The sequence below is a fragment of the Nycticebus coucang genome, chromosome 7 (genome assembly GCF_027406575.1).
Source record: "Nycticebus coucang isolate mNycCou1 chromosome 7, mNycCou1.pri, whole genome shotgun sequence".
NCBI classification, from domain to species: Eukaryota; Metazoa; Chordata; class Mammalia; order Primates; family Lorisidae; genus Nycticebus; species Nycticebus coucang.
Window position 1 is genome coordinate 120,240,846 of NC_069786.1, and position 18,306 is coordinate 120,259,151.

General features: G+C 43.4%; 1 protein-coding gene across 1 annotated transcript; it reads left to right on the forward strand.

Moving 5' to 3' along the window:
* The first annotated feature begins 3,811 nt into the window (after window positions 1-3,811).
* On the forward strand, window positions 3,812-7,022 carry KCNE4 (potassium voltage-gated channel subfamily E regulatory subunit 4). The gene is made up of 2 exons (XM_053598221.1): window positions 3,812-4,002; window positions 4,512-7,022. Exon 2 carries the CDS (start codon window positions 4,535-4,537, stop codon window positions 5,042-5,044), a length of 510 nt encoding a protein of 169 aa, XP_053454196.1. The 5' UTR covers window positions 3,812-4,002; window positions 4,512-4,534; the 3' UTR covers window positions 5,045-7,022.
* Window positions 7,023-18,306: the final 11,284 nt, after the last annotated feature.

Sequence of the window (18,306 nt, forward strand, 5' to 3'; positions counted from 1 at the left end):
CCAGGCTTACGTTGAATCTGATGAGATTCACGGCTGTGCTGTTATCCCAGCATAGACTTTGTTTAGTCCCAGAAGCTGTTAATAGAATTTCAGAGATGTGTGGCCAGGGTCATCTGGTAAAAATGATGTTACCAGGAAAGGAAAGTACTCAAAGCTCTCGAGAAAGTGTGTGTCGGGATCAAGTAGGAGGGTTAAAAAAAGAGAAAGAAAAAGAAAACACATCAAAACAAGAAGACCAGAAGTCAGCTGTGTAGATAAGCAAAGAGGGGTGGCGCCTGTGGCTCAGTGAGTAGGGCGCCGGCCCCATATACTGAGGGTGATGGGTTCAAGCCCAGCTCCGGCCAAACTGCAACAAAAAAATAGCCGGGCGTTGTGGCGGGCGCCTGTAGTCCCAGCTGCTCAGGAGACTGAGGCGAGAGAATCGCGTAAGCCCAAGAGCTGGAGGTTGCTGTGAGCCGTGTGACGCCACGGCACTCTACCCTCGGGCGGTACAGTGAGACTCTGTCTCTACAAAAAAAAAAAAAAAGAAAAAGATAAGCAAAGAGAAACTGTTGCACTTTGGCTAACAGGAATACAGAGTAAGAACAGGACAACTTCACGGGTAACTTCTAGAACATGCTGAGGTAGCTGCATCCTCTGATACTTAAAATAGTATAATTGTAATTGCATTTCGTATTTGTGTTTGAATATTTGGCCGTTTGAGAATTCCTATATATATGTATATATTTTTAACCAAAGCTTTAGGAAGACTCAAAAGAATTTGGAAACAGGCCCATCTTTTACTTTCTACTCTTTCCAGTTCCTTTCTCAGATACCATCCAGTGAGACAAGGGGTAGTGGAAAGAGCATGAACTTGCTGCCAATGGCATGACCTTGAGCAGCTTGCTTAGCCTCTCCGGCCTTCAGTTTTCTTATCTATAAAATGGTTACAATAATGCCCACCCGACGGATGTGTACATGGTACACGATAGACTTTGGTGTCTCCTAGCACTGAGGCTGAGAGTAGCTCTAGTTATTAGATGCCTGTCCCCACCCTCTCCCGATTCTAGATGACCCCCCAGCCTCCTCATTATTTATGCCATTATTTGCTGTAATCATTCTCAAACACTGTCATGAATGAGGGGCCACAAGCCCCACAGCTTACTGTCTATTCCTGCAGGTGGCAGGGAGGGGAAAGTGCAGTGAAGACGGGCCAGGCACGCCAGGCAGCTGCTGGAAGCCCTTGGCAGCAGCAGGACACTCTCACAGCGACAAAGGAGCGTGGCCTGGGCGTGCGCCTCTGCCAGATGCCCGGCTGAGTGCTTTCCTCGCCTCTGTTTAGTTAGCTCCAGCAGCGATGTCGGAGCAGAGTCACTGGGAATCAGAGAGAGCAGTGGCCCCACGCAGGCACCGGGCGGATTTCTACCTGGGCGCTTTCCTCCCTGCTTCTTTCCTGGATTTTGTTCTTCCCCTGCATCTGAATTGCTGATCCGTCCTTGGTGCTTCTGTCTAGATCTGTCTCCGCACTCCTGTCCTTTCTTGGTTTTACTCCCTTGGGACTTTTGGTTCAGATTTGGGGATTTGTTTGAAACTCCAGCCTCTGTCAGGTTTTCTAGCACCAGGCTTTGTACTTCCTGCTCCTTGGATCTGATAACCCTTTGCCCCACCTCCGTTCTGTCTCCTGGAAGCTCCCAGTTTGTGGTGTTTGACAATCTCTGGCAGATTGCTAACCTGAGGTATCCTAACAGATGCAGACAGCAGTACTGACCCAGCAGTCAACAGGGATCTTGTTCTGGCGTCCTAGACACGCTGCGGTGGGCTTGGATGCAGAAGGAAGTCTTCTCATGCATGGCTGAGATATGGGTTGAAAGGCCAAGTCCACCATGGCCGAGGTAGCTGTGGAGCTTTTTAAGTATTGTTGCAGCTGCAAGGGCTTCTCTGTTGGTGTGAGCAAAGTTCTAGAATGGGGATGAACTTGGTGTTGGAAGGGTGGGTGCTTGTTACCTCATTGCTAGTGGGGGATGTCTGGGGCAGTCCAGACCATGAGGCTGAGCAGTCCAGTGAGAAAAGCAGCTTCATGTGTATGTCTGCCCACCATTCCCATGGGTCCTATTAGAATTAGGGTCAGGTGCTGATCCAGGCGGGTTCTTGTAGCACCGTTGAATGATCCAGTGCCTTGAGCTGTGAATGTTCCAAACCGTCAGAGGGAGGACTTGCTTTAGTTTGACAATAGCAGAACCACGAGGATGCTCCCTTTAGAGCTGGCCTGCAAGACAGTCTGGCTGCACTTCACAGGTCACAGACAACTGGGGGCAGAGAATGGAAGCCTCTCAGAATAAGCACTCCAGGGAGCAAAGAGACAGACATCAAAGTCTCCAATTTCTCTTCCAAATGATTTTTTAAATTTTTGGAGTAACATAAGGGCACCTATAATTAGGTTACATTGTTTGCTTTTGTACGGTAAAGTCTGAGTTGCAGTTGAGTCCTTCATCCATATACCCTACTCTGTACTGTTCTGTGGGAGCTTGCTGAGCCCCTTCCCTCCCTCCAACCTCCCCCCTTCTTCAATTTAATTGTGTTTTTCTCTCATATGGGCTCATAGTCATTCGTTTACTAATTTCAAATTAGTATTGAGTACATGGGATGTTTGCTTTTCCATTCTCGAGATATGTTACTAAGGAGAATATTCTTTAATTCCATCTGGGTAGATACAAAAGACGTAAAGTCTCCATCTGTTTTTATGACTGCATAGTATTCCTTGGCATACGTATACCGCAGCTTATTAATCCATCCATGGACTGATGGCTCCTTGGGTTGCTTCTATATCTTTGATGTTGTGAATTGAACTGCTATAAACATTTGAGTAAAAATGTCCTCATGATAAAGAGATTTTTTTTTTTTCTTCTGGGTAGATACCTAGTAGTGGGATTGTGGGATCAAATAGAAGGTCTACTTGTAGCTCTTTGAGGATTCTCCATACTTCTTTCTCTCTTCCAATTTTGATTGCAGCAGCTGTCTTACCACGGGGTTTATCTAGGTCTTGAAAACCTGAACTGTGCTTGGTGGCTTTCCAGAAGAATCCAGCTCCTCCCCTGACCTGCCAGAGATAGCAAAGAGGTAGAGACACAATCTCTGTGGGGCACTTCAGAATGGAGCTCCGTGAGATCAGAGCCAAACCTCCTCATAGCACCTTTCCCCACAACACTTCTACTTTACACGGACCACGGACAAGACTGCAAGAGTTTTCAAATGATTGTTGTGAAAAGGAGGGTTGGGAACTTGAGGTGAACGACATGAAAATGTCTCTGTATGAAAGGCAAACCTGTACTTGCCAGTCTTAAATCATAGAATGATTAAGCAGAAAAGGACACAAAAGGTGACATGGTTCTTATAATTCTATCTGTTGAAGCCCTCCAGGGAGCATAATTCTAGAGATCAAGTATGTGGGGTACAGAAAGGTTAAGGAAAGATTTATCACATTTGCATAGTTAGCAGAAGAGCTGAAACCTAAGCCCTAGTTCCTTGACTATAAATCCTGCACTTGCTTGCAGCCGTCTTTCATCCAGATTATGGGATTTGAATGCCTCCAAAAACCTGTCCACCCAAGAATGGCTACTCCCCAGGGGGTGGGGAGGACATGAACTCATTTTCCACATGTGAACTTTGGGGTACTGGGTACAGAGTAGCACACCCCTTTCTCCTCCCCTGCTCATTTTTGCGGCCACCTGAGAACTTTGGCTCCATTCTGGGGTGGGAGGAGCAGTTCTCACTTCTCAGTCTTTTTCTTTTCACAGCTGGGAAGTTTAGTGAGTTGAACTGCAGTGCTTGAGTTCACTGCTCACTCTGCCACGATCGACCTCTGTTGTAAATTTTCCTCCCAGAACACGTGACGATGCATTTCTAGACTATATATCCGGACTGCAGAAGCAGAGCTGTCAGAGCGCGGAGCTGGACGCAGAAGAAGAACTCTCTCAGACTTCACAATTTAGGGATTCAGAACTTGGGACACACTGTCAGCCTTTGGTAAGTTACTCTGTTTCGGAAAGAACATTTGAAAGAAGGACCTTTGTAACAGTTAATACATGAAGTTTTCCTTTCTCTTCTTTTTGCCTCCTTTGTTCTGAGTAAACTTTATTTTGAATTAAAAATCATTTTGTTTTGAAAGCGAAATGTAAACTTTCTTTCTGCTCTGACAGTGGAAATATATTTTCTAATTTTAGAGATATTATTTATTTTCTCTCTGCTCTCCTGCCTTATATTAAAATTTTAAAATTATCAAAACAATACATGCTCAATTTACGAAATACAAATAGCACAGATGTGTACACACTAAAAAATGAAAGTCCTTCATACTTCCCTCCCCTGTCCCCCCACCCGATGCACTCCAAGCCCTCCCAGCTCACCTTGTTAGCTGTTTGCAGCTTCTTTCATGCATTTTTAAGCTTTGGGGGTATTGCAATCCCACAAGCCTGCTGCTCACTTTGTTCCCTGTGACCCCCTGGGACAGCTCTAACCTGTGGCTTTCTCCCCAGACCCTGCAGCAGGCGGTGCTCCCATGCTGAAAATGGAGGCCCTGAACAGCACACACCCTGGCACGGCCGCCTCCAGCAGCCCCCTGGAGTCCCGCGCACCCGGCAGTGGCAGCAACGGGAACGAGTACTTCTACGTCCTAGTGGTCATGTCTTTCTACGGCATTTTCTTGATTGGAATCATGCTGGGCTACATGAAATCCAAGAGACGGGAGAAGAAGGCCAGTCTTCTGCTGCTGTACAAGGACGAGGAGCGGCTGTGGGGGGAGGCCATGAAGCCGCTGCCCATGGTGTCGGGGCTGAGGTCGGTGCAGGTGCCCATGATGCTGACCATGCTGCAGGAGAGCATGGCGCCCGCCCTGTCCTGCACCCTGTGTTCCATGGAGGGGGACAGCGTCAGCTCCGAGTCCTCTTCCCCAGACGTGCACCTCACCATCCAAGAGGAGGGGGCGGACGATGAGCTGGGGGAGACTTCAGAGACGCCCCTCAATGAAAGCAGTGAAGGGTCCTCGGAGAACATCCACCAGAATTCCTAGCACCCCCGGGCCTCTGGAGGTGGCTGCCTCAGCCAGCACCCTCAGACAGAGGAAAGACGTGTTTCAAGTGTCTGGTTCCACTTTTGCAGTGCCCACTTTGAAGAGACCCTCTGCAAGCCTCTGAGTTGGGGCAGGGAAGGGACAAGGCTCAGCTGAGCCAGAGGCAATGAGCAGTCCACAGCGTGCTTGGGGTTCAGACCTGCCCCTGAAAAGCCCCCCAAATGAGCAGTGTGTGCACTGACTTTGGGGCCAGGGTGTTGGGGCTTCCCGTTTGGAATTTGGCCAGGTGACGTTCTTGTTATTTTGTCACTGGATGCGCTGGGTCACCCCCTCTGGCAGCACCTGCCTCTTCCCAGGACTGTCTAGTGCCTGGGGCATGCTGAAGGACTGGTTTTGGTTTGCTAATTTGCCTAGAGCTTTGTTCTTCTAGATCTGACGGGCTGTAAGTACCTCCACTGTCTACCTGTAACATTACTTCACAGCTGGTTACCAGCTTCTCTTTGATTAGAGGGGGATATATGATGGAGGATTTTTGATGGGAGAAAGCTGGAGATCTGAACCCACGCCATTTGCACAGTGTAAAAAGAAAAAAAACCCAGCTTTTAATATGGGCTGGAGTTGTAAGAGATGATCTGATATTTTGAGCTTTTGCCTAACCTTTGACCTTGAATTTTCTGATTTGTGACCTGCAGCATGGCAGGCTGGCATGATGTTCTTTTGATCAGACGAGTTTCCCCAAAATCTATCCTGCACTCTGAACAGCAGTGCAGGGACTCATCCTGGTCTTTCCAGAAGGGGCAGTGGTGGGGTTGAACAAGGCCAAACCGCTAGCTCTGCTGCTGCTGACTTTCCCAGCCTACTTTTCAGAGCTAGGAAAGGACATAACGCGGTATTTCATCACGTAGCTGCCACCTAGAAGGGCATACTCAGGCTTGGATTGCACAGAGCTGGGGTCCAAGTTCTGTGCTTCCTGAGCCCGAGCCTAACATTCATTTGCTGTGTGGTCCTGGGCATGTCATCAGGGGCACACTGTCTTCATGAGACTCCCTACAGTCTCCATCCCCAGGGGGCTGGGAGGATGTCTTTAGGTTTCAGGACTCTGTAATAAATACTGCATGGCCTGGTGTGAGGAAGCTTGGACCAAATTCTTCTTCCTTGGCTGGGCAGTCTGTAAAAGGATCTGCTGACTTAAAGGAGCAGCTGGAGACTCAGAACACATGTAACTGGGCAGCATAAGGTGAACTCCCAACCAACCCCTGCTGTAGTTTTCCCAGGATTGAACCAAAGAGGCACACACCCCATTGCCTCTGCAAAATTCTCTGGATAGTGGGCTGTTAACAATCCTGGCTAAGGGAAAGAGACAGCTAAAAGAAAACGCTCAGGAATGCTTGCCAATGTCTCTATGTGTTCCTGTGGTCAAAAGCTTTATAGCAGATCCGTTAGGACCTTGAAGACAAGGAGGAAATGAAAGATCAAATTTAATTCCATTAAAAAATTTTTTTCTCCTAAAAAAACCTACTCTGTTTGCAGGGATTGGAGACACAGCAGTAACTACTGTTCCCACGGAAGGGTTAACAGTATAGGAGCTGGTTTATCAGTCTGCTTGGACACAGAGCTAGAGGAAATTTATGTTTGAGGGAAAAGGGCCCTCCGTTCACTTTAAAATCCAGAGTGTGGATTTACTCCAAAGGGGGCTGTTTAAGTTGAAAGAAGCCAAGTTAAGTTTGGCCCCTTGCCTGGAATCACTTGAATTCTGAAACTTCACTGCGATGGACATGTGCCTGGTCACATTTTCCATTGCTTAATTCTGAAATTTGGTGCGAGTCTATCTGCGCCTTTTAAATAGTGATGTATATACTTCCTTCTTATTCTATTGGGTTGTACAGAATTGTCTTTTGTATTTAACAGTTTGTAATTTTCACAATTGTTTTTTTTAATTTAAATAAATAAACACATTTTTTCCCCTGGGAAGTCATGAGTTCTTTCTTTCATTCTTTGATATAATTCTTAATTTTTTTTTTTAATAATTCTTAATTTTTAAGACATTATAGGCACATTCTCCAGGCTGTCTCCGGATTTTGCTCTCTTGACAAAGCAGGCTGTCATCTTATTTCTGCCTGAACCACAGGGTGAATGAGGCTTGGCTTTTCCATCCTTTTATATGATTCCCAATGAATGGAAAACAAGCTGTACACAGTCTTGCATCAACTTCTTTTTTTTTTTTTTTTAATTTGGTCATGGTGGAGCCTTTGGCCTAGAACATATAACATGGCAACTGCCTCTAAGATGTTCTAAATTTGGTCGCACGGGAGCATTTGATTTGGCTTGGCAAATATGTCCAAAGTTGGCCCCAGCAGCACTGCCTAGTGGGCGGGGAATGGCTGAGTGTACAGCAACATGAAGTTGTGACCACGATGAAGCACAAAGTGCGTGAGTTGGGGCTGACCCTTCTTCTTCTAGTCTCCTCCTGATTAAACCTGTTTTCCAGGCCCCCCCAACCTGGCCTTGCCATATCTCTTGCCCTGAAGCAAGGTGCCTGATCAGCCTACTGCAGCCTCTCCTTCATGATTTCATTTACCAAAACCCACATTTTTTAATAAAGCAAATGGTAGAAAGTGTCCTTTTATGTTTCTATGTCCTGTGAGCTTGGCTTTTCTATTTTAAGTAAATGTTCCCATACCTAAAAGATTTACCTGGCAACGGTGCAGTGTAACCTGCATCCTTCTTAAGTAATACCAAGGGTCCCAGTAGTCTACCACTTGGCAGTTTGACTATATAAGATACGACGATTATTTTAAAAAATGAGAAAGCCTTTCAATTTATCTGAGCCTAGTGTCATTTAGGGTAAGGAAACAGTTAAGGAAAACTTTTTTTTTTTTAAATCATGGGCGGAAGAAGAGGGAATTCTAAACTCTAATTGTCCTAAAAATATGCAGAGTACACTTTGTCGTTTTAATGGAATATTTATTTTTTCTTTCTTTTTTTTTTTTTTTTTTTTAAAAAAAAAGAACTTCTAAGCAGAACCTAAGGCCCAAGGGGTTTAGTCTGTGTGGATTTACTCATGCATGTGAAAAACTGAAGGGAATTTGGCCCTGTGCACCTAAGATATTAGAAACATATTTTAAAAGCACTTAAATGTTAGAGATGAGGTAAGTGTATCCTCCTGCGTGCTGTTCTAATTACACCTTTGTACGTCAGAGTTGGTCAGGGGTGTTACAGAGAAAAAGATATCTTTCACGGACGAAATCAGGGGGTCAAAACTACCGGGAAAGGCTGAAGTCAGGCCAAGGAACAAGAGCTTTTGGCTCGTGATTCTGGTTGGAAAGTAGACCCCATGGTGCTTTTCAGAGCTGTGATTGGAGGGTTTTGTGGTCAGACGTGCACTTCCAGGCTCTGCTGAAGAGGAGTCATTTATCATCCTGTAAAATGCTGCTCTGACCTTAGACATTGTGGAACAGACAGAACATTGAGCTTAAAATGTAATTTAAACTGTAGGCTTTGTACCCTTACCTTAAAGTCTCAGGGCATCCAGCTGAAGAAAATCAATGCGCACATGAGTCATGGGACTGGACGCAGAGTCAAGGGCTTCACGGACACATGCCAGCTGGTTGACCACAGGTTGGTTCAGGCTGGGCTGGGGCACAGGAAGGCAGCGAGCTGGTAGAGGCTCAGGCTGGTATGTCTGGTTTTCAGGCCTAACTCTCCTACCATGTTGCCCTGTATCTCTGAGGAACCTAGTCAACCTCTCTGACCTTGCTCTTTCAACATGAGGACCACACACTGGCCTTCCTCTCTGGGGAGCTGTTCATGAAAGCAAAGGTGAGACTTCCCTGAGCAACACGGAGGCCCGCATGAAACTAGGGAAAAGCGGATTCAGGCTTCTACTTTAAAGAATGTGTCCTGGCCATGCATCTACAAATAAACTCACAGAAACATCCTCTTCTGGGGATGCTTTCCTCAGGAGACTGCACTGTTCAGAAAAAGGACACAGTTTGCCAAAGGAGAAGGGTCATAAGAGAGAAAAACCACTGTTAAAATTCTGCCGTCGCTCGTTTCTGAAATGTTTCCTTTCACACAGGAAGGAACAGTTTGAGATGTGAGCTGTTACCATGGAAATAACCAGCCGAGGTCACTTGACTGAAGGAGCTTACAGCCCACTGGCACTGGATCATGAGGGTGAAGTTAGAAAGCTGGATTTCAGTTCTTGGCTCAGGAGCCAAGCCGTGAGCCCACTCCAGCCTCTACTCATGTGCTGGGGAGGGGAGTTGGGACAGCGCTGTCTGTCCCACCCAATCCCACCCTCTCCCCTCACGTCCTCCCAGGCCTTCCTTGCAATCCCATCCTTGCACTTCCCTGCCCCATTCACTATAGGGCTAACGTCTTATTCGGACATTCCTAGGAATTTTTTTTTCTTTTAGCTTGCGTTCTGCTGAGAAGCGTGATGGAAGAATTCTTCACATCAGTAACTACAGGGCACACCAAAAGTCACTCCCGAAGGGACCGTACATTGGGAAAATGGGAAACTGTAGCTAAATTACCTTTATTTACAAAATATACCTTATATGAGTTTACAAAATATTTTTAAAAATATTCTCTCTGTGTCGGCCACGTCTTTGTAAAATTTTGTGACGAATATTTTGTAAATAAAGGTACATTTAGCTACAATTTCCCACTTTCCCCTATGTATGGTGACTTTTGGGGTACCCTGTTTACTCCTTTTCTGTCCTTAATGGTTTTCCATCTCCTCTTTTCTCTTTAGCTGGCTTCTCTCTCTGTCTCTCCTCTCTTATAAAATAATAGCAGTTACAATGCATAATCCTTATTCAGGACTTACTACACGCCACACACATACTTTTAATCCTACACAACCCCGTGCTTTGAAATTCTACTCTGTCCAGAGCACATCAACAGGTCCTGGGAAAAATGGAACACTTGCCCGACCCCCAAAGAGGTCCTAGTTTCCATATAGATAGATTTCAACAAAATTAACTTTGTTTCTGTTAATTTATAGCATTAGTTGAGTATCTGCATGTGTGGGGCCCTCCAGCTCTATGAAGGATGTAAGAAAATATGGCATGTGTCTTCAGACAATTGAGGACACCGTGGTGTGATGACATGGACCAACTGTGTTATTTGCCTAATATTTGCTTTCCTCATTGGTGGGTGTTTTCCTGTTGACAGTCTCATTTAATCTTTCCAAGGTAACTGTGGGGTAGGTCTATTTAATGTAAGACTGTTAATCCAGACAAAGAAGAGAAGGCTCAAGTAAGTTAGTGGCTGGCCAATGTAATGAGTGATCAGGATTCAAAGGCAGGTCTTCTGATATAAAATCCGGCATTTTTTTGTCATTAGGAAGTAAAGATTAGGAGACATTGCATCTAGTTCCCTCCAGATATCAGGCAGTTCTGGGACATTGTATATGTTGTTCAATCTCTCTTAGCATATTTCCTCATTGGGAAAACAGAGATAGTAATATCATCTCTACTGCTCTCAAAATATTGTCCGAATAGTGCAGAAAAAAGCTGTAAAAATAAAAAGTCTTTGTCTTTGATAGGGGCTACGTTGCAGGTATTACTGGTCCTCACCAATATGTAGTTCTTTTCTCCTTGTGAGAACGTGAAGGACGTTCTCTTCTTCCTCCTCCTCCTCTGCCAGCTGGGCTTGGGCAAGACCAGGTGACTATCCTAGTCAATAAGTTCAGCATAACTGATGTATGTCATTTCTGAGCAGAGTACATGAAAAGCTCACACATGATTCCCTAGTCACCCTCGTCATGTGCATGTCACCATTGAGACCACTTGTTCCAGATGGTGCAAATAGCAGGTGGAGCCTGTGTCAGCCTGGAAAGGTGAGTCACCACCTGGAAGCAATTGCTCTGGAGAGTTGCCCAAACCTGAATTTGGCCTTACAGGATGCAGTCAGAATCTAAGTTACAGTGAAGATAGAAAGGTTGAGGACTTTGTTATTGCAGCATAACCTCACCTATCAGGCGAACACAGGATTTGACAATATAAGAGAGGCACAGAGAGTTGGAAGTTGCCTTCCAGATCATCTAACTCTGGCTTTCCATTTAGTGACAGGGAATTCCGGCTCAATGTAGTCAAGTGACTTGTTTAAAGCCATAGAAAGAAATAGGAGCAAAGTAGGGGTTACAACCCCAGCCCCTGACATTTGGTCTAAGGTCCCCATGATGGGTGTGGCCATAGAGGCGTCTTCCAAGGCTCCATGAAGATAAAGGACCTCATGGGTCTTCTTCCTTGAGGCTCCCACCTTGAGCATCCGTGAGTCATTGGTGCAGCCTTTATTTTATCAGTTTCATGAGACTTGCTGGGAACTGGCTTCTTTTGTTTTATGGTCAAACCCTGGCACTTGGTGTGCTTGTGGTGAGATGGGTCTGAGCAGCCAGGAGTAAACACATTCCCCCAAGGCTGTGCAGTGTGACATCACTGGAAACTTTAATAAACGGGTGAGAACTATAAATAGGAGGAAAATCTTCAGACAAGGTTGGATGCAAATGTTCCACATGAAACTTACTGGCACTTGGATTTTTATTTTATTTTGTTTTATTGTATATATTTCTGCCCAGCGCCAGCTCCAGAGTAGCTCATATGCAACCTTCCTCCCCCAGCAGAATGACCCCAGAACTGATGTCTCTAAGGTTTGGGTTACAACTTTTGAAGGCAACAAATGCTGGAGGTTCAGCTCTAGATTGAGGTTTCAGATGAGATAGAAACCAATGGGCACATCTCAGATCATTGTTTTTATATGCCTAACTTTGATATGGAAGGAATAGTTCCTCCCTCACTTTTATCTTCCTTTTTCACTCAGAACTTCTGCCAAAGAACTGGATGTACTGCCCGGATAGTGATTCTGATTCTTTTCCAAAATCTTCTTTTTTACCCTCCTGTTGCATTGTCCTTATGCTTCGATTATAGCAAAATTCATGCTGGGGCTGATGCTTCCCCAGGCTTCTCATAGGACATAAGCCTCTGGAGAGCCAGAGCTCTGCAGTATTACTTTTGTCGTCTGCGTGTCCAGTGTGAGCTGCCCTCCGCGGGGATTCCTCTCTTCACATCACTTTCTTCTTATTTTACATTTTCTCATTGGGTGATCTCATCCATGCTTAAATCTTCAAATATTAAGTCAATATTTATACCCAATACCTGTTTAGTTAAGCACTATGTGCTAAATACTGTTCTCCTGACATTTCATTCTTATGACAAGTTAAGAGGCAGGGATTTTAAGCCCATTTTAAAGATAAAGGAACCAATATGTAGAGAGGTTAACAACACTGACCAGGTCCTGATGATACCAGACTTTTGTCTTCAAGGGTTCTTGGTCTCTGTGAGTTGAAGAATGAAGCCAGGACCACAGATCAGTGGTAAGACAGGATTTATTTACAGAAAAGAAAAGAATACAAAAACACCAAAGCTCCTGGCAGAAAGAACCCAGTGTGGGAAGGAGCTCTCTCGCTCTGTTTCTCAGGGCTCTCTGCTCAGGGCTATAGATATAGTCGCTTGGAGTTATTCAGTCAGAACTTAGTTGTTACATTTAGTGGCATGGGGCTGGAACTCAGTTAATGAATGGCTACCGTGTCTTTCATTCAGGCCTAAAAAAAATACATGCAATTGACCAGGCCTAGAAAAGGTGGGGTTCTCGGTTTAGACGGAAGTGCAAGGGGAGGGAAACCTAAGGTGCTGGTGTCTCCCCAGCAGTTGTCAGGCACCTCTAGTTACTGGAGCCTCCTACGTCCCCCCACTCCAGCCCGCTGGCTCCGCTGCCCACTGCTGCTGCACCAGCACCGCCAAGGCAAAAGCGTGGCAGGCACCTCCCTCCTGGAGGTGGGGGGCACCACCTGTCCTGTATCACTGAGGCTAGTTAGAAGCAGAATTGAGATTTGAACCCGGCAAATCTGGCCCCAGAGGTAATTCACCCACCTGCCTTCCACACTTGCCTGTCTGTCTCCAAATCCCAATCATTCCTTGTCATCCTGGGCTTTCCTTATGAACACAAGGCCTTTGGCTACATCCACTATGTTCAATAAAGCACTTCAAATACCTCTTGTTAATACTTGAACTTATCATCTTTTTCCCTAAAGCCTGACCATCCCCCAGCTTACATTTCCCATAATTTATTACACTCAGCTGTCAGAAACAGAAGTCAAACCCAAGCCTCTCTTCCTTACCAAAGGTCACCAGGTCCTCTCTGAAACTTCTTTTCCATTCACATGGACATTATTCATTCCCAAACATGTATCTTCAGTCAGAAAACTACTGAGAACCATAGAATTGTTGAAACAGGAGAGGGTAACATGACCATAGCTATGTTTACATAAAATAGAAAATAATTTAATATTTGGGATGGAGCATGGTAGACACTGGATGCTCGATGGTGAAATCTCCGTCTCTGTCCCCATGGTGCTTAGAACTTTTCCCATTCTGTAAGATGAATTGGAGAAGGGAGGTAAAGAAAACAGGAGTCCAGGTCAGAGGAGAGAAATGCCTGGCCTGGGGCAATGCAGGAGAAATGCAGACACAGAAGCTGGAAATATTAAGGAGTTGAAATTGACAAGGTTTCACCACTAGGTGGATGTTAGGGGTGGAAGGAGAGGGCGGAGTAAAAGGTGACTCTAAGGTTTGGAGTCTGCATAATTGAGAGAGTGGAAATGCCAATAATAAAAATGGATAGCAAATCCTGGCGAGGATTTATTGTGTTGTGCATTTTGAGTTGGAGGTGCTGACATGATATCCAGAAAGCTTTTGGAAAATCAGCAGGGGAACTTTTTGAGAAGGTGGTGCTACAGACAAAGATTTCAGAGTCATGCACATACACATGTCCTTGAAACCTTGAGCATGGCTGAAATAGCCAAGGGCGAATGGAAATAAAGAGGAAAGCAAATAATATCTCTTCAAGAACCAGCTACTCCTTGGAAGTTGGAAGAGGAAAAGGAGAAAGAATAGGAACAAAAGAAATCAAATCAGGACGGCAGAATGCCCCGGAGCCGAGTAAACAGAGACTTTCCAGAAGGAGCAGATGGGGGTGGAGGATGGAAAGAACCCTCCGTTGTGACTGGCAGGTAATTAGTGCCTATAAGATGCAGAACTTGTACACAGGTGGTGTGGAGGTATGGCAGGTCTAACAGGTGGATGCATTTTGAGGAATAGGTCGTTATCATTATAAACTAACTCTTGCAGGAAGTTTGGCTCATAAGGTGTGGCTAGTCAAGGAGCTGGAGCTACTCTTAGTCTTCTCTACTTGCCATTAATTGCTACTTAGTTCATGTTGCAAATCTACTTGCCCTCCTTTGGGCACTATGGAGAGATTTGATTGATTCCTTTCTATGTGTGTTTCTGTAGGGGTGATGCTTCCCCAGGCTGTACTGAATCTCCATGAAACATTCCCAAGGAGGATATTAAGACAGCCCATAGGAGTTGCCTGGAGATGTGTTTCTGGAGCAACTTGAGAAACCAGAGATAGAAAAGTAACATAACATTCTTTCTCCTACTGCAAATATCACAATGCAAATATCTTGCTGTCAAATCTCTGCTTTTCTATGCTTTTCTCTTCAGGTTGTATGAAGAAACACCAAAGAAAGTAGGGTGACCTTGTATTTTGAATTGCTCTGAATTTTTTATAGTTTCAAAGTGATTTTTATTCAGGAACAAAATTATTCTAAGTGCTTGAAAATGGATTGGGTGAATGATTTTATAGAAAGGTACTTTTTAACATAGAACATGTCAAAAGGAAGTCGAGATGTTGTTTCATCTGATTATGTTTAATTTCTGGGTGCTGGCGTATTCTGTGTATATTGGTTGTAATTCAAATAACCTTTAAAAAATCAGATTTCCAAATAAGCGAGCAGGTGAAGATTTTCTGGTAGAGAATAGGTAACCCTGTACGGTGTGTAATGACTTCATGCACTTCCCATAATAAAAATGCAACATTAAAAATAACTGGCTGGCTTAAAAGCTTCTTTATGTGTATTTTTTAACAGATCCATGAAGAGGCACAGATCAGACCCACAACATCACACACAAACAACATGGTCTTCCCCAACAGGAAAGGAAGATGGCTTTTGGTTGCCCAGGGGCCGAGGTTCTAGACAGAGAAACAAAGCATCACCAAGACCCAGAGCAGAGGAGTTCGGACTATTCGTAATTATTTTATAATTTATTTTGTGGTAATAATGACTAATTAGTAAGATTAGTCAGATTAAAGATTAAGTTTTGACAGATTAAAATCAGCTGAAAAGGAGAAGGCTGAAGAAATATTACTACATTTCAATTTAAAAGATAAAATGCAATTTTAGTTTTTAGATAAATCAAATGATGCCTTTTACAAAGTTTTTTAAATTTCAAAATGTTGAGGGGGTTCACATGTTTATGCTGTACAGATGCACTGTACGTATAATGCTGAGGTCAGGGATTTATTTCCCTGTTCCTGTTACCAGTGTGTGTTGTACCCAGTAGGTAAGTTTTTATCCCTCCCTCCCCCATCTACTCTTCCTCCTTCTTAGTTTACAATGTTCTTTACTTCTCTTTGTGCCCGTAGGTACCCGTCCTCCTCCTAGTGAGAACTTGTGCCATTTATTTTTCTGCTCCTGAGATACTTTACTTAGGACAATGGTTTCCAGTTCTATCCAAGTTGCTTCAAAAACATTATTATATTCTTTTGTATGGCTGAGTACCTCTATGGGGTGCGCGTGCACGCACACAAACACAAACACACACACACACAATTTTTCTTTTTTTTTTTTAAAAAGATATTTATTTATTTTATTTTTTATTTATTTTTTATTTTTTTGTGGTTTTTGGCCAGGGCTGGGTTTGAACCCGCCACCTCCGGCATATGGGACCGGCACCCTACTCCTTGAGCCACAGGCGCCACCACACATTTTTCTTTATCCATTCATCTACTGATGGGCATGTAGGTTGATTCCATACCTTTGCAATTGTGAATTGTGTTGTGATAAACATTCATGTGCAAGTGTCTTTTTGATAAAATGATTTCTTTTCCTCTGGGTAGATACCCAGTAGTGGGATCGCTGGATCCAATGGTAGGTCTATTTTTAGCTCTTTGAGGAATTTCCACATTCTTTTCCAGAGGGGAGTACCAGTTTGCAGGCCCACCAACAGTGTGTAAGCATGCCTTTTTCACTGCATCTACGTCAGCATGGGTTGTTTTTTTGCTTTTTAATAATAGCTATTCCAGCATGAATCCTATGTATGCAATTTTGATATGAGGACAATTAATGACAATTAAGGACACGGTGGGGGTGGGGAAAAGGGAGAGCAGAGAGAGAAAGAAGGACGGAGGGATGGAGAAAGGAAAAGCAGAGAGAAGGAAAGAGGGAGGGGGTGGGGCCTTGGTGTGTGCCACACCTTTTGGGGGCAAGACACGATTGCAAGAGGGACTTTGCCTAACAAAGGCAATCAGTGTAACCTGGTTTCTTGTACCCTCAATGAATCCCCAACAATAAAAAGTAATAATAATGGCCATTGTAAAAGGGCAAGATGGTATCTTACTGTAGTTTTAATTGCACTTTTCTGATGATTGGTAATGTAGAGCATTTTTTCATATGTTTCGTGGCCATCTGTATGTCTTTTGAAAAAATTCTGGGCATGTTTTTGCTCTTTTTTTTTTTTTTTGAGTTCTTTATATCTTTTGGATTATTTGTCCTTTGTTGGATGTTTGCAATTTTTTTTCCAGTCTGTAGGTTCTTTTTTGATTATTTCCTTTGCTGTGCAGAGTCTTTTTAATTTAATTAAGTCCTGCTTATTTATTTTTGTTGTGCTGTATTTGCCTTTTGGGTCTTAGTCATGGATTCTTTGCCTAGACTGATGTCTACAAGAATTTTTCTCTATAATTTCTCCTAAGATTTGTATGGTTTTATGTCCTACATTTAAATCTTTCATGCATTTTGAATTCATTTTTGTATATGTTGCGAGATAGGGGTCCTGTTTCATTTTTCTGCATGTGATTATCCAATTTTCTCAGGACCGTTAACTGAATAGGGTATCCTTTTCTGAGTGTATGTTTTTGTCTGTTTTGTTTTAGCCATGTGGTTTTATTTTGGGGTTCTCTATTCTCTATTTTGGGGTTCCATTGTCTTCACCTCTACTTTTATACTAGTACTGTGTTGTTTTAGTTACTATCACCTGGTAATATAATTTGAAGTTAGGTAAGATTTGTTCTTTTGGCTTAAGATTGCTTTGGCTATTCAGTCTCTCTTTTGGCTCCAAATAAAGTTTAGGATTATTTTTTCAAAATCTATGAAATAAGACATGGTATTTTGATGGGAATTGTATTGAATATGTAAATCATTTTGGGCCATATGGACATTTTAACCATGTTGATTCTACCAATCTGTGAGCATTGGTTTTTTTTATTTGCTTGTGTCATTTTTTATTTATTCCATCAGTGTTTTATAGTTCTTCTTGTAGGGGACTTTTGCTTCTTTGGCTATGTATTTTATTTTTATTCTAGCTCCTGTAAATGGTATTGGGATCTTGATTTGATTCTCACTTGACTGTTATTAGCATATGGATATGCTACTTATTTGTGTGGATTGATTTTGTAATATAAGACTTGGCTGGATTTATGAAATGGTATTTTTAAAACAAAGTCCAAATCAGGGAAAAAACTAGAATTGACATGTGAATTTAATATGTTGAATTTTACTACTGAAATTCATATCTGTAGTAGAAAATGGGTTCTGATTTTACACTAGGGATTAGGCTGTAAAATTGGAAGGTAAGGCAAAATTTTCCTTGAAAACCCCTTCATTGCCCTTAAAATTCCTGAACCTGTGGACTTTCAAATTTGAATGTTAAGAGTAAACTTATGTGGTTTCTTGGGGTGCTTTGGTCATGGCTTCTTTTTCTCTGTGTATTAAGTCTGAGGGAGATGTTGAATATGGAAAGGAAGGGGGATTTTCTCTTTCTTTCTCTTTTATACACACACACACTCGAATTCCAGTAAATGTAGTGTCTCTATTTCAGATTTTGCTATAAAATTAGTGAGTTATTTCTCTGTGTTGTAGTTGTTTTCTGCTCTGAAAGCAATTCCAACTGTATTTCTAAGCCTGGGGCCCTAAAATCAGCTGTAGTCTTGACTACGGTTGTGATAAGCTCATAATGCTGAGGTAAAAAAAAACTGCCTTCTGAGACATAGTCCCAAAACTCAAATAGGAATGTCATAAGTGTTTAGGGTTTATAGTTTTAATGGCCACTCTTCTGCATCTTAGGTTATGTATGTGATCA

Excerpts from the sequence above, each read along its gene's own strand:
- KCNE4 (XM_053598221.1), top strand. The coding sequence starts at position 4,535 with ATGCTGAAAATGGAGGCCCTGAACAGCACACACCCTGGCACGGCCGCC.